We start from the raw sequence: 14261 nt of genomic DNA on the forward strand, positions 1-14261 counted from the left end.
ATCATGATGTCAGCAAAGAAGTTTTGCTTTAATTCGAAAGAAACCAGATTGTGGTGTTGTTAGATTATAAATCAAACCATTGTTTAAATAGGATAATTTTTGAATGACTCAAGTATATTTACATCCATCAACTATAGAGTTCATTTTAAGTTAATTCACGAACTAACAAAAAACATACAAAATAGTTGACAAAATCGGGTTGACAAAAAAATCGAACCGAACCGGATTATTTATATATATTTATATATTTTATTATATATTTTATATTTTATATTTTATAAAAGTTATATATATTGAATAAAAAAGATGTAAGGTGTTTTTTGCACATGTTGGGGTTCAAACCCATGACTTCGTGAGGAGAGTCAAAGTATGAATTCTCACTACACCACTTAACCATTTATGAAATTCAAGTACATGTAATATATTTATAGGCATACTTGATATTTGAAATATAATAATTTATAAAATTAAATATATTTTATATATCATTCATTTTTTTTAAGATATTATTTTAGGTTTCTATTTAAATATTATCATTGCAAAAAGTCTAAAAATTTTACTAGTTTATATTTTATATAATTTATAGTTTCTATATTGTAAACATATTACTAAAAGTCCAAAACTATAATTTATAATTTATATACTAAAATTATTAGAGTATAGGGTTAATTTTTAAGGTATAATGTTTCAGACTTTATGGTTTAGTGTATAAGGTTATGGTGTAGAATACTAATTATAATTTTATAAATTATTATATTTCAAGTATCAGTATGCCTATAAATATATTGCATGTACTTAAATATCATAAGTGACTAAATGGTGTAGTGGGAATTCACACTTTCACTCTCCTCACAAGATCATGGGTTTTCACTCTCCTCACAAGATCCTGGGTTCAAACCCAGCATGTTCCAAAAACACCTTATACCTTTTTCATTCAAAATATATAACTTTTATTTAATAAATAAAAAAATAAAAATATATATAAATAATCTGGTTTGGTTCCCTTTTTTTGTCAACCCGATTTTGTCTACCATTATGTATGTTTTTTGTTAGTTCATGGATCAACTTGAAATGAACAATATAGTTAATGGGGAAATTTGAAATGTTTTATAGTTCGTAGATCAACTTGAAATGAACCCTATAGTTAATGGGAAAATTTGAAATATTTTATAGTTCGTGGACCAACTTGAAATGGACCCTATAACTGGTGGATATATATGTAATTGAGCCTTTTTGAATATACATTTTTAATTGTCAATTTAATAATATGGGATACCAGATATCTTATAAAAGATGATTTAGTTAATATGTATACACTTTCAATTGTTGTTCCATAATGGTGCGTTTGGATGAAGTAGTTTGAAATTACTAAAGAATTCACAAATGACGGAATTTAAAACGATGTGATTTAAAATTCAAGAATATGTAAATTCTCTTGTTTGGAGAACATGTAAACATAATGGAGTTTAAATACAGAATTTATGGTAGTTTTAATTTTTGATGCATCAATTCAAAATAGAGATGGTGATGGTGGCAACAATAAAAATGATGTTTATGGTGAGTTGACCATATTGGTAGGGGTGATGGCCCACAAGCGGTGGGAGAAATGGTGGTGGCTAAAATTGGGGTGTTGGCGATGGCGGTGGTGGTGTCGGCAATGGCGATGATGGTGGTGGTGGTGGTGGTGGTATCGGCAATGGCGGTTATGGTGGTGGCGGCGGTGACGGTGATGGTGATGGTGATGGTGATGGTGGTGACGGTGATGGTGATGGTGATGGTGGTGGTGGCGGCGGCGGTGGTGGCAGTCTCGGTGTTGGTGGTGGTAGTGGTGGTGGCGGCAGCGGTAGCGGCAGCGAAGGTGGCGGGGGTGGTGGTGTTAGTGGTGGTGACGTTGGCGGCAGTGATGGTATGGTCGACACGACTTATTTTTCTTTTGTAAAAATTGGAATTTTGAAAATGACACCAATTTAGGTGGAATTTAAAGTTGGAATTTACAGCCTTGAAATCCCAAGTTTTTTTCCACCTAGAATTTACAAAATTCTGTATTTATTGAACCAAATAAGGAAATTAGATCATGTAATTTCTTAAATGCTGAGTTTTGTTTAAATTCTGAGTTTTTTTCCTCCATCCAAACACACCATAAGAGTATGAGGGCTGGACCATAGGCGAACTCGTGACTCATCAAACGATCACATAGTTTTTGAGACCCATCACCTGAATCTAACACTTAGGTCAAATTGGAACCCACAGGAAAAAAAATGGAATTGAAACTCACATAATCTGTTCGTAATGAGTTTTTTTAATGATTCGAATATTCTTTGAGGGAGGAGCTAGATTTTCAGTTCAAAACTCATTGACCATAATTGATGAAAAAAATAAAAATAATCATATTTGCTAAATTACTTTGAAGTTGTGGGATAACTTTTAAATGACTTATAAAAAAAGGTTCTTAATTAACAAATTACTTTGAAGGTTGCAGGATAGATATGCATTAAAACTTACCATAATATAACAGAAGAAAAATAAGGTAAGTCCACATACATTAAATCAAGATTGATATTTGTTAAGGAAGAAAATTAACAGCTGGAAGACTACCAAAAAAAAAAAGCTTGAAGAGGGATTAACCCTTTTACAGGGCCGAGATCTAGTAATTTGTACAAGAACAAATTAAAAACATACACAACATTTCATCAAGAAGAAAAATACTACACAACATTTACGACCCACATTACACCAGTAAATATGTTTGCTCACATATTTTTATTTTAAGAGGCACACTCACTCAAATACAACAAATTAACTACAATTTAATATGTGATCCCAAGTAAGGGACAACTGGACAAGTGAACTAATTATCGCCAGCATCATTAGGCTTTAATATTTGGGCTCATACTTCTGTCGTACTCGAGAGTACCGGTTGTAATATTACTAGAACCACCAACATCATGACCTTTCCACCTTCTAGTTTAGCAGTTCCTTGAGACTTGATAGCCTGATCATGAGAAATTAGACCCTCCCAGATTATTCTTTAACTGAATATAACACAATAACTTATTGTTATCAATAGAAATAGTTAAGACCACCAACGTCATTAAACCTTTCTCTTTATAATTAGAAACATTATAGCTCTAAAATCAATGAATGACAGTGTATCAAAGTGTTTGGTGGTGCATAAAATATTATTACAAGTAACAATAACATGGATAAAACCTGAATCATAATTTATCACAAAGAGGAGAAAGAGGTGGATATTGTGGCTGAGATTCTGCCATGGGTGGTTGTTGTGGGTGAAGTAATAAAATGGGAAAAAAACAAAAAAAACAGAGGAGAAAGAACACGCAAGAGAGGTTCTTAAGTGAAGGCAGAGGAGTAATCCGTTTAAAAGAAAAAACTTATCCTAACTGGATTGTGTATTCTCAACCATTGGATTAATTGAATGCTCAATATTTGACAAAAGGCAGAGAACATCACGTTTAGAAAAGGCAAGCGGGATCCTATAAATTGGCCTTGCCTAAAGGGTTCAATCCCAACGACATTGACATGTCAGAGAAGCCAGGTTTGGTAAGCTATATGCAGACCCCTTTACAAGTAGTCCCTGAATTGAGATTGCCAGCACACTTGTACAAGTATCTGCTTTGACTATGTAAGTTATGGTTTCATACATGTTAAACATTTTGTTCTGACTAGATTATGGCAGTCAAAGACATAAGCATACAACAAATTATAACCCATTTTTTGCGTGTTAGTGTAAGAACATGTCTGAAATTCAAAATCACTGCTTATGCAAATTCTTAGTAGAACCAACAATAAAGATGCCAAATAAGCTTTCCATTCCATAAGTAGCATATATCCTCATTGGTGGCAGTAAAAACCATAAGAAACTAAAAGACCATTATAATTTTGTCATCTAGACACCTGCATATCAGGGAGGAAACCACAAAAATAAACCTGTTGTAACAGAGAACAGTCATGATAATAGAACAGTACTATCAAGAAAAGAGTTAAAATGGTCATTTCCCCTATCACCCTCAGACTTAACATATCAACTACTATAGACCACTTCTCTTATCAAAGCAGCAAATGCCAAAAGATTTGAAGACCCAGATGGTATTTTACTTTACAAAATAATACACATACATTCATTGCTCCCCCTCAGGGAATTCCCTGCTAGGTTTGAAAAATAGTTTTAGATAATTTAAAATCAAGGGGGCACAACACAAACCAGTTGTCAAGCTTTGTAAAACTAGTAACATGCTCATACAGTTTTCAAAATACAGTTTTTCAGGCCCAAGTTCAGAATCATACATGTTGACCAGCCGTTAGGGCTAACTACCCTCTCACAAAAACATAACAAAGTCCTGGAGTCATTTGACCGGGACAGGGTAGCAAAAGTGGCAATTTCATGGTTATACCGCCTAGACTGGCCTCCCAAGAAGGACAATCGACCAGTCCGTCCGTACAACCCCTCATGAGGTTTCGGGGATCGAAACCCAAGGTCTACCGTAAGGGACCTTTCACTCTCAAGTCAAACACAATGACAATCTCACGAGAATATGCATAACAGTCATCATTCCAATCATCATAAAACCAAGCAGATATGCCAATCAAAAACATGCATCTTTATCACATAGTATTTATTGTATAGTACATGCAGGAAATCCACTAGTCAGAGTGTGTTGTCCCCCTACCTAGCGTCCAAAGCTTTTGTCTGTTCTCGAGTACAAATCACAATTTGCCACGTCGCAACGATCTCTTTTAGGTAACTGGAGTTCCTAGTTTGACAACAACTGGTGTTAAAAATGATCTTCACGTAAATCGATGACCTTGTCTGTTAAGACCAGGTATAATTCAAAGGTTTGACACTAGCGTAACTGCTAGGCTTCTCTGAATTCTTAATCCGACATGACCTTGCACCCCGAGGCAAACAGTCATGTCAGACCGTGTGATTTCTATATCTATTTTTATTTATTGTCGAGGAGGTTAATCAGATATAAACCTACAACGTGACCAGGTCAGTGCATGGGGAAACTGAGGGAACTCTGGCTTAGTACCCAACGCCTGTATGCTCATGGACTGACCTTAGTTATCACGTTATTTGGTTATCACTGATATGGCCTCAATATTTATTAAGTTCATTTGATAACAACAGTTTAAACGGCGTTCCGTCTATAACCACAACTTAAATAACTGCATATTAAATAAGCTGAGTTGAGGGTATACCTGTTGAAGACTTCTCACGGGCAGAGTCTCGGTACTACTAGACTTGCTAAGTAACAAGATTAAAAGAGCCTAATTAACAAGAGATTAATTTAACAAAATTTTAGCAAAAGTTCGATAGGGATCAAGAAATTACCTATGGAGCTCAGAAATGATTTTTTTAAAACTTCACCAAAACATAGCCTTCACACTACTAGACTTAAAGAGCTCGTCGCCACGATCGCGTAGGCGAAATCGGATCGTCAATCGGAGCTCCAGAACTCAAGATAAACTCAAAACAAGATTGAAGAAGAGAGAAAGAAGAAGAGAGGAGAGAGAAGCTCTCTCTTAGGAAGCGTGCGCTGAGATGGGATGAAGAACCAACTGAGTGTGCGCCACTATTTATAGAGAGAGAGGGTGAGTCAACTCAGTGAACTCATCCGAGTTGACCGGGTTGACTTAAGTCAACTGTCACAACTTGGACCAATGAGAAAGTGACACGTGGCGTGTGCACTGACACTTGGCTGCACATGCAGCCATCAGATCTTGCTGCCATGCAGCGATGGACGCTCCAAATCGTGCCACGTGGCGCGATATGGTGATTTCTCTATTTTATTTTTTTTTTCCTATTTTTTCCAATTTCAAAAATTAATTAAAAATAGCTCGGGACTCAGAAAAATACCCCGAAAAATACTACGGACTCGTATCGACTAGTACTAATTAACTATGAGGTCAAATTACCAATTTTCCTTTTAGAAAAATTTCAGAAATTTCAAGCTCTACAAACTAAGATAAAATGCTTTAAAGAAAAAAAAATTTGAGAAATTCATAAAATAATTTCCCAGACTTGAAATAATACAAGACTTGCACGTTGGGTTTGTAAGTAAAAGTACTATCTTTTCAAGGTCTAACTTGGGTCAAAACCCTAGTCAAAGTTGGTCAAACAATTAAAGCTCAAGGTGGAAAAATTAGATTTTCCAACAAATAAATTCTATAAAAATTTTAAAAAATAAGGAAAAATTCCAAAAAAAATTTTGAAATTTCCGTGTCTCATATGACCAATGACCATTATTGTAGCGGATGATCTAGTTTTCAATGTGTGACCCTACGTAATGTGAAAGCCAAGAATGTTTGGAATTATAAGAAAGACTTGGGGTCTTCTATTGTCAAGACTAACAATTGTATTTTGCCTTTAGGCTTCATGTGTTTTATTAAGCTAGTAAACATTAATTTAATCAGCATTTCAAGTCAAATTTGTTTACTTGTTTGTCCATATAAATTTGATGGAAGTACATAATTGAGTTCACGTATTTGTAGTTTTGGACCGATCAATTAGAGCTCGTCTGATAACGTGTTATACAATATAAAAAATATATGCGACATAGCTTTACCACCTTAATATTTGGCTTCGGTCAGCTCATATATATATATATATATCCCTAGTCGAGTCAAATTAATGAGCCAAAATGAAGGAAAGAACATGTAGATTTTAATTAATGAAGTAAAATTCTGAATTCATAACATATAAGTATATAAGAGCAACTTTGAACAGGACATAGATCTAGTATTTGTACAAGCACAAAAAACATACACAACTTAATTTCATCAAGAAAAATACCACACAACGTTTACGACTCACATTACAGCAATATGTATGCTCACATACTTTTATTTTAGGAGGCACACTCAGTCAAATGAAACAAATTAACTAGAATTCAATACTCGATCCCTAGTAAGGGACAAAAGTGAACTAATTATCGGCCAGCATCATTAGGCTTTAATGTTTGGGCCTGAGTTTGCATGCTTCTGTCGTACTCGAGACTACCACTTGCAATACTACTCGAACCACCAACACCAACTTCACCTTTCACATCCACACCATCAGCATTGAATTTAGGTGACCCATGCAAGTGGTCAGTCTCTTTGGGAGATCGTTTCTAATCAGCCTTTTATGCATGCTTCTCTATATCTTCAATTAATCCATCGAGCTAATTGAATACTATTTTCATGGAAGGCCTTTCCTTCCCTTTTAACCTCAAACATCTTTTTGTAAGCTCTGCCACTTTTTGGACCAATTCAAAGTTCCCCTCCTTGACTATTTCAGTATCAAGAATTTGAACCAAACGACCCGGCCTCTTCCACCGAACAAACAAAAAAGTTTGCTAGGTTTCTCTCTGCCTCAGGCTTTTCGAAAGACAATGCATGTGTGCTTGTTAGTAGCTCTGCTAGCACAACTCCAAAGCTATACACATCACTCTTTTCTGTTAGAGTGTTTGACTGAAATTATTCAAGGTCTAAGTAACCGAGTGTCCCTTGCACTAAAGTTGATAGTTGATCTTGATCTTCAGGAACCAATCATGAAGCTCCAAAGTCTGACACTTTCGCCGTGTAATATTCTTGTACGTCTAATAGTATGTTTGTTGATTTCACATCTCGGTGTATGATCATTTGCAAGGAAGTAGAGTAGTGTAAGTATGCTAGTCCATCTGCAGTAGCTACTGCTATATTCAATCGTTTCTCCAATGAGAGTGGTGGCCATGGTCCGTCTTCGCCCACTTTTTTATGAATGTGATCATAAAGAGTGCCATTGCTGACGTACTCGTAAACCAATATGGGCCATGGAGTCTCCAAACAACAACCCAAGAGCCTCGCGACATTTCTGTGGTTGATTTCAGAAAGAACAATCACCTCATTAACTAACTGATTACTTTGGGTTGGGGGGGCATTAACTTTGGACTTCTTTATGGCAACATCTGTTCCATCCGACAGTTTTCCTTTGTAAATTGTTCCATACACTCCTTCACCAATTTTTTCATTGTAATTGTGTGTGGCCTTCTTAAGTTCTTCTTCAGTAAAGATTCTGGCTAGTTGTTGTTTTAAATGTAAGGCACCATTTTGTTTAAAGTACATGTCTTTGAGTCTCAGGAACTTTCTTCTCTTCATTCCGCAATATATCCAAAATATTACAATCAGTAAAACAAAGAAGCTCGCAAGGACACCTGCATAAATTGAAATCATAACGAAATTTGATTTTGTAGATCAATTAACTATTTATGTAAGAGCATAGTTAGGGATTACAAATTTGTATTCCAAATTTAGATCCCAAATTATTTGTCAGTATTTTATTGATTAATATATATATATTTATAGCTCAACTTAAGAATTATTTATTTTACAACAAGTAATTAAAATACTAACATGTGTAATGACACATCATTCGAGATTCAAATTTATGATATAATTTGAGATCCATAGCATTATAGTTTATGTAATTCTATATAATATCCTGGGGTTGGATGTCAGAAGTAGATTATTTTGAAAGAGACACATATCTTGGCTTTGTTATCTAGTGTTTTCTTTTTGAGCTTCAAAGGTTTGAAAAGTGATATATATATATATATACAGACGTACTAAATATAAATGAATATATGTATTTCAGAGAAACTTACTAAAGAAAATAAAAAGAGGAGAGAGAGCTAGAAATTACTAAAGAAAAGTAGACCCTTTTAGTTTAGTAGTTCCTTTAGATTTGATAGCCTAATCATTAGCGGCATATTGATCATTTAGGGGGTTAAGTGAGAAAGTTAATAAGGAGGTTTAAATAGAACCATTGTTTTCAAAATTATATAACGAAGTTGTATAACTTTAGAAATTTAAATGTTACCCCCCTTAAAGTTTTGACTCATAAAGTGAAATTCTGAATTCATAAAATAAGTATATAAAAAGCAACTTTGAACAGGAAAGAGATCTAGTAATTGTACAAGCACAAAAAACATACACAACTTTATTTCATCAAGAAGAAAAGTAGTACACAACTTTAAACGTTTATTGCAGCAGTATGTATGCTCACACACTTTTAATTAATTTAGGAGGCACACTCACTCAAATGAAACAAATTAACTAGAATTCAATACATGATCGATCTGTAGTAATTAAGGAACAAGTGAACTCATTATCGGCCAGCATCATTAAGCTTTAATGTTTGGGCCTGAGTTTGCATGCTTCTGTCGTACTGGAGACTACCGCTTGCAATACTACTTGAACCACCAGCATCAACTTCACCTTTCACATCCACACCATCAGGATTTAAATTAGGTGACCCATGCAAGTGGCCAATCTCTTTGAGAGAAAATTTGTAATCAGCCTTTTCTACATGCTTCTCCATATCTATAATTAATCCCTCGAGCTCCATGGATACTACTTTCATGGAAGGCCTTTCCCTCCCTTTTAACCTCAAACATCTTTTTGTAAGATCCGCCACTTTTTGGACCAACTCAAAGTTCCCCTCCTTGACTATTTCAGCATCAGAAATTTGACCCAAACGACCCTCTTCCACCGAACAAACAAAGAAGTTTGCTAGGTTTCTCTCTGCCTCAGGCTTTTCGAAAGACAATGCTTGTGTGCTTGTTAGTAGCTCTGCTAGCACAACTCCAAAGCTATACACATCACTCTTTTCTGTTAGAGTGTTTGACTGAAGATATTCAGGGTCTAAGTATCCGAGTGTCCCTTGCACTAAAGTTGATAGTTGATCTTGATCTTCAGGAACCAATCGTGAAGCTCCAAAATCCGACACTTTCGCCGTGTAATCCTTGTCTAATAGTATGTTTGTTGCTTTCACATCTCGGTGTATGATTTGCAAGGAAGTAGAGTAGTGTAAGTATGCTAATGCATCTGCAGTACCTGCTGCTATATTCAATCGTTTTTCCAATGAGAGTGCTGGCCGTGGTCCGTCTTTGCCCTCTTTTTTATGAATGTGATCATAAAGAGTGCCATTGCCGACGTACTCGTAAACCAATATGGGCGATGGAGTCTCCAAACAACAACCCAAGAGCCTCACCACATTTCTGTGGTTGATTTCAGAAAGAACAATCACCTCATTAACAAACTGATTACTTTGGGTTGGGGGGGCATTAACTTTGGACTTCTTTATGGCAACATCTGTTCCATCTGACAGTTTTCCTTTGTAAACTGTTCCATAAGCTCCTTCACCAATTTTTTCTTGGTAATTGTGTGTGGCCTTCTTAAGCTCTTCTTCAGTAAAGATGCTGGCTTTTTTCCCAACTTTTCCATTGTAACTAGCCAGTTGTTGTTTTAAATCTAAGCCACCATTTTGTTTAAAGTACATCTCTTTGAGTCTTAGGAACTTTCTTCTCTTCATTCCGCAATATATCCAAAAAATTACAAACAGTAAAACAAAGAAGCTTGCAAGGACACCTGCACAAATTGAAATCATAACAAAATTGATTTTTGTAGATTAACTATTTATGTAATAGAAAGTTAAGATTAAATACCAAATATCAATAGTTTTTCAGCAAAGCAACAAGACACTAATTTTTTTTAGTTTAGGTATTAACCTAGAGCAATACATTTTGGATTAGGTCACAAATTGGTTTGCTATACAGTTGTGACTGTTTCAAATTCATAAAAATTCAAAATTTATAACGATTTAATGCTTTTGATTTAAGTTTGGGGGATAAATTGCTATAATCTAGAAACTAAACATTAAAGTTTAAGCCTTACAAATATTAAAAAAACAACAATTTAACAAAAAGGTTATGATTGTCTGTGACTGTTTCAAATTCATAAAAATTCAAAATTTATAAGAGTTTAATGTTTGCGATTTAGGTTTGGGGGATAAATTGCTATAATCTAGAAACTAAATATTAAATTTTAAGCCTTACAAATATTGAAAAAACAACAATTCAACAAAAAGGTTATGATTGTTAGTCAGAACTCGACATAATTATGTTTTTAAAAATTGGTACCTAAATTGAAATTTAGTATTTAAAGTTAGTTGTTAGTCAGGACTAAAGTGAAATGATATAAACATTTTAGTATTTAAAATGAAAAAACATTACAATTTGGTACCTAAAGTCAACGAACCTTTTATGTAATTCTATCTAATATCCTGGGGTTGGATGTCAGAAGTTGATTTGTTTTAAAGAGAAACATATCTTGGCTCTGTTATCTAGTGTTTTCTTTTTTAGCTTCAAAGCTTTGAAAAGTGATATATATAGACTAAAGATAAATGACTATATGTATTTGAATGAAATTTTTCATGCACTAGTTCATGTAACTTGCAATGCATTCTTTTTGTTATTTCGTTTTAAGAGAATAGGAAATTAGATTGACATTCGATGATAAGCTTATTTTGGTATTGTTGTGAGAAAAAAATAATATGTGAAATAAAACGTAAAGCTGTAAAGTAAAGTCAATTGTAAAGTAAAGCGATTGAGTGTTTGGTAAATTATGTTTTTAAAAATACTGTGAGTGCAAATAGCATTATTAAGGTGTTTGGTAAATTTTAATATAAAACTATTGTGGTTGTGTACGTATGATTATTAATATGCACATGATGTGAAAGTGTCTAAAATTAGGGATAACTCTTTGTTATTTTGAATAAAAATTTAGCGTATATTAGGCAACTCAAAATTTTTATTAATAAAACCCACAACTTTCATTCACAACAGTTTTGAAAAACAGAAAAATAGTTGCTTTTCAAAATTAAAATGAGTAACCTAGAATTGTGAGACACTATAGCTTTTACTTTATTACTAAACACCAAAATTATTGTCAGTTAATATGCAAATTGTTAGGTAGCTCGTACATACCCAATGAAATCTTCAGCTTCTTTGATCCCTCATGTTTGCTGCATTTCCTCGGGTCGTCTTCGTTTCTGTACCCACTTTTACATGTACAAGTGTAATTTCCGTGTGTATTTTTGCAGACTCCATTCTGGCAGAAGTTTTCAGACAGGCACTCATCTTCATCTGAAAATTAAGAAAGGAAAACTCATATAAATATATATATATATATGTATCACAGATCAATCAGATTAATTAAATCTCTATTTTTGAACCTTAATTTCCAGCTGCAACAACAAATTTATGTGTTTAACATATCGTATACATATATACAGGCTGGTTCAGACGTTTCGCACATAGCACCAAGTGTTTGGTGGCCATTACAGATCTCTCAGTAGTGTAAAAATTTTTAGCACCAAGCAATTTGGCCTGATTTGTCGGCCTTTATATTAGAGTTTAACTATGGATGTTAAACTCTGAGATAAAAGCCTCCTAGGATGTGTGTGCATGTATATATAAAGAATATGGATCACCTTGGCAACCATCTGGGAGATATGGGTTTCCTTGGTAACCTGGCTTGCACTGGCATATGTAACCATTCCGATTTGTGGGGTTGACACACATGCTATTTGCCTTGCATGCAAAATCCCCCCTCGTTTTAGCTACATCACATCGGTCTGGCTCATAGCCAATTGCCCAATTAAGAACCATCGGAAGGAGTCTTGTGTTGTTCAGTTCTTGAAAACTTGTGTGGGAGAAATTGAACTTGGTTTCTTCGACAATGAAGGCGTAACTGCAGGGGTTAAAGTCCAATATGCCAGAATGATTGTTATAGCTACTCAATCTCACAGTACGGTTCTTCAGTCCGCTGGGGATGGAAGTTTGGCAACACCCAGCGCCAGAGCAAGAGCCGTCATCAACACTGCTACGGTCGTCACATAAGGACATGCACCCAGTTACCAACGCTTGTTCGCCTCGGAAGCCTTTGAAAATTGCATAAGTGTCACAGCCAACAGCAATGAACTTGTTTTTGGTATCTGAGATGGTATAAGGAGGCGACAACCGGAGCTGAGGGGAATTGTTTTCTGTACGCTCACCCATGTTGTCATAACAATCTCGGGCTACGAACTCGAATAGTTGCAGCTCACCCTCAGAAATGTTGAAGTTAGTAATACGGACATTGCTCTTGGTCCAGTTTGCTGAAGGGGGTTGGGTGGTTTCGTCACAAATGAGGTGAAATTCTTCTCGCAGGTAACAACCTTCACCTATGCCAAAAGGATATGGAATTGTAAGATTACCACAGTGGGTTGGGCAGCCAGGCTTGGTTTGAGGAGGGAGGGCTTGAGCTACTGCTGTTGTTGTTGCAGCTGCTAATATTAACAAAGAGAATTGTATGATAATTAGCATAATTCCTTCTAGTAAGAGGAAAAATGTTAGCTTACTAATATTGGCCAAGTTTTATGAGTAAAGTGGTAGCAACTAGCAAGCATGCCTGGCCTTTTTATCTGTAGGCATATTGAACTATTGATCGATATGGAACAATAATGGAAGGAAGACTCAAGACTGGTATACGTGTGAAATGCGTCAATTCATGTGACTTCACTAACATCATCCATCACCAAAGCAAAAAAAAGTAACTACTTTTTACTGTTGCTACTCTAATATCAATTTTTTAATTGAAAGCAAGATAATAGCTTTTTACTTAATTACGATATTCAACAAACTTTTTTTTTGTGATTAAATACATAAATGATCTTTGAATTTTATAATAAATTTTAATTTAATTTATTAATTATAAAAAATATCAATTTGATTTATGAATTTTTTAAATTATACTAAATCAGTATAAATATTAACTTTTATTAAAAAATTTAATAAAAACTAGTTATGTATACAATAAATGACTATATTTTTAAGGACATTTTAATCTATTTATTACATTTTTATGTGACAAATTTTATTAATTTTTTGATAAAAATTAATATTTATACTACTTTAATACAATTTGAAAATTTGTAAATTAAATTGATATTTTTTATAATTAATGTACTAAATTAAAAATTAATATAAAATTTGTATATCATTTTTGTATTTAATTTTTTTCTTTTTTAATCTACTGTGAATCACAGATTGGATGGCATCATGACGTAAGTTTTGCTGAGCTCGCCTATACTGCAATATTGATTGATATTATTGCAACTATTTTGAAAGAGACCAGAACCCATGATTATGAAATCTTTGGGTCAAGGTCAACTTCGTCTCGTAATCTTTTCTCACCAGAATGTCATGCGTGTGAATTGGCTCTATTCATCGGTCAGTCCACGTTTTAGTCAAGATGCTGAGTCGATCACTTCACTAACATCATGCATCACCAAAGCAAAAAACGTAACTACTTTCTACTGTTGCTAACTCCAATATCAATTTTTAATTGAAAGCAAGGTGATAACTTTCTACTTTAAATATTCCAGGAACCTTTTTTTT

General features: G+C 34.3%; 1 protein-coding gene and 1 pseudogene across 1 annotated transcript; both read right to left on the bottom strand.

Moving 5' to 3' along the window:
* Positions 1–6859: 6859 nt before the first annotated feature.
* Positions 6860–8139, bottom strand: LOC147277633 (wall-associated receptor kinase 3 pseudogene; annotated as a pseudogene).
* Positions 8140–8951: 812 nt separating this feature from the next.
* LOC147277634 (wall-associated receptor kinase 2-like) lies at positions 8952–13257 on the bottom strand. Its single transcript, XM_086253816.1, has 3 exons — positions 12314–13257; positions 11808–11966; positions 8952–10410 (listed from the first exon to the last, which is right to left on the bottom strand). The coding sequence occupies exons 1-3, from the start codon at positions 13185–13187 to the stop codon at positions 9149–9151; spliced, it is 2295 nt and encodes a 764-aa protein (XP_086109942.1). The 5' UTR covers positions 13188–13257; the 3' UTR covers positions 8952–9148.
* Between the last annotated feature and the right edge of the window lie 1004 nt (positions 13258–14261).

The sequence above is a fragment of the Dryas octopetala genome, chromosome 8 (assembly GCF_963921425.1).
Source record: "Dryas octopetala chromosome 8, drDryOcto1.1, whole genome shotgun sequence".
Lineage (NCBI taxonomy): Eukaryota > Viridiplantae > Streptophyta > Magnoliopsida > Rosales > Rosaceae > Dryas > Dryas octopetala.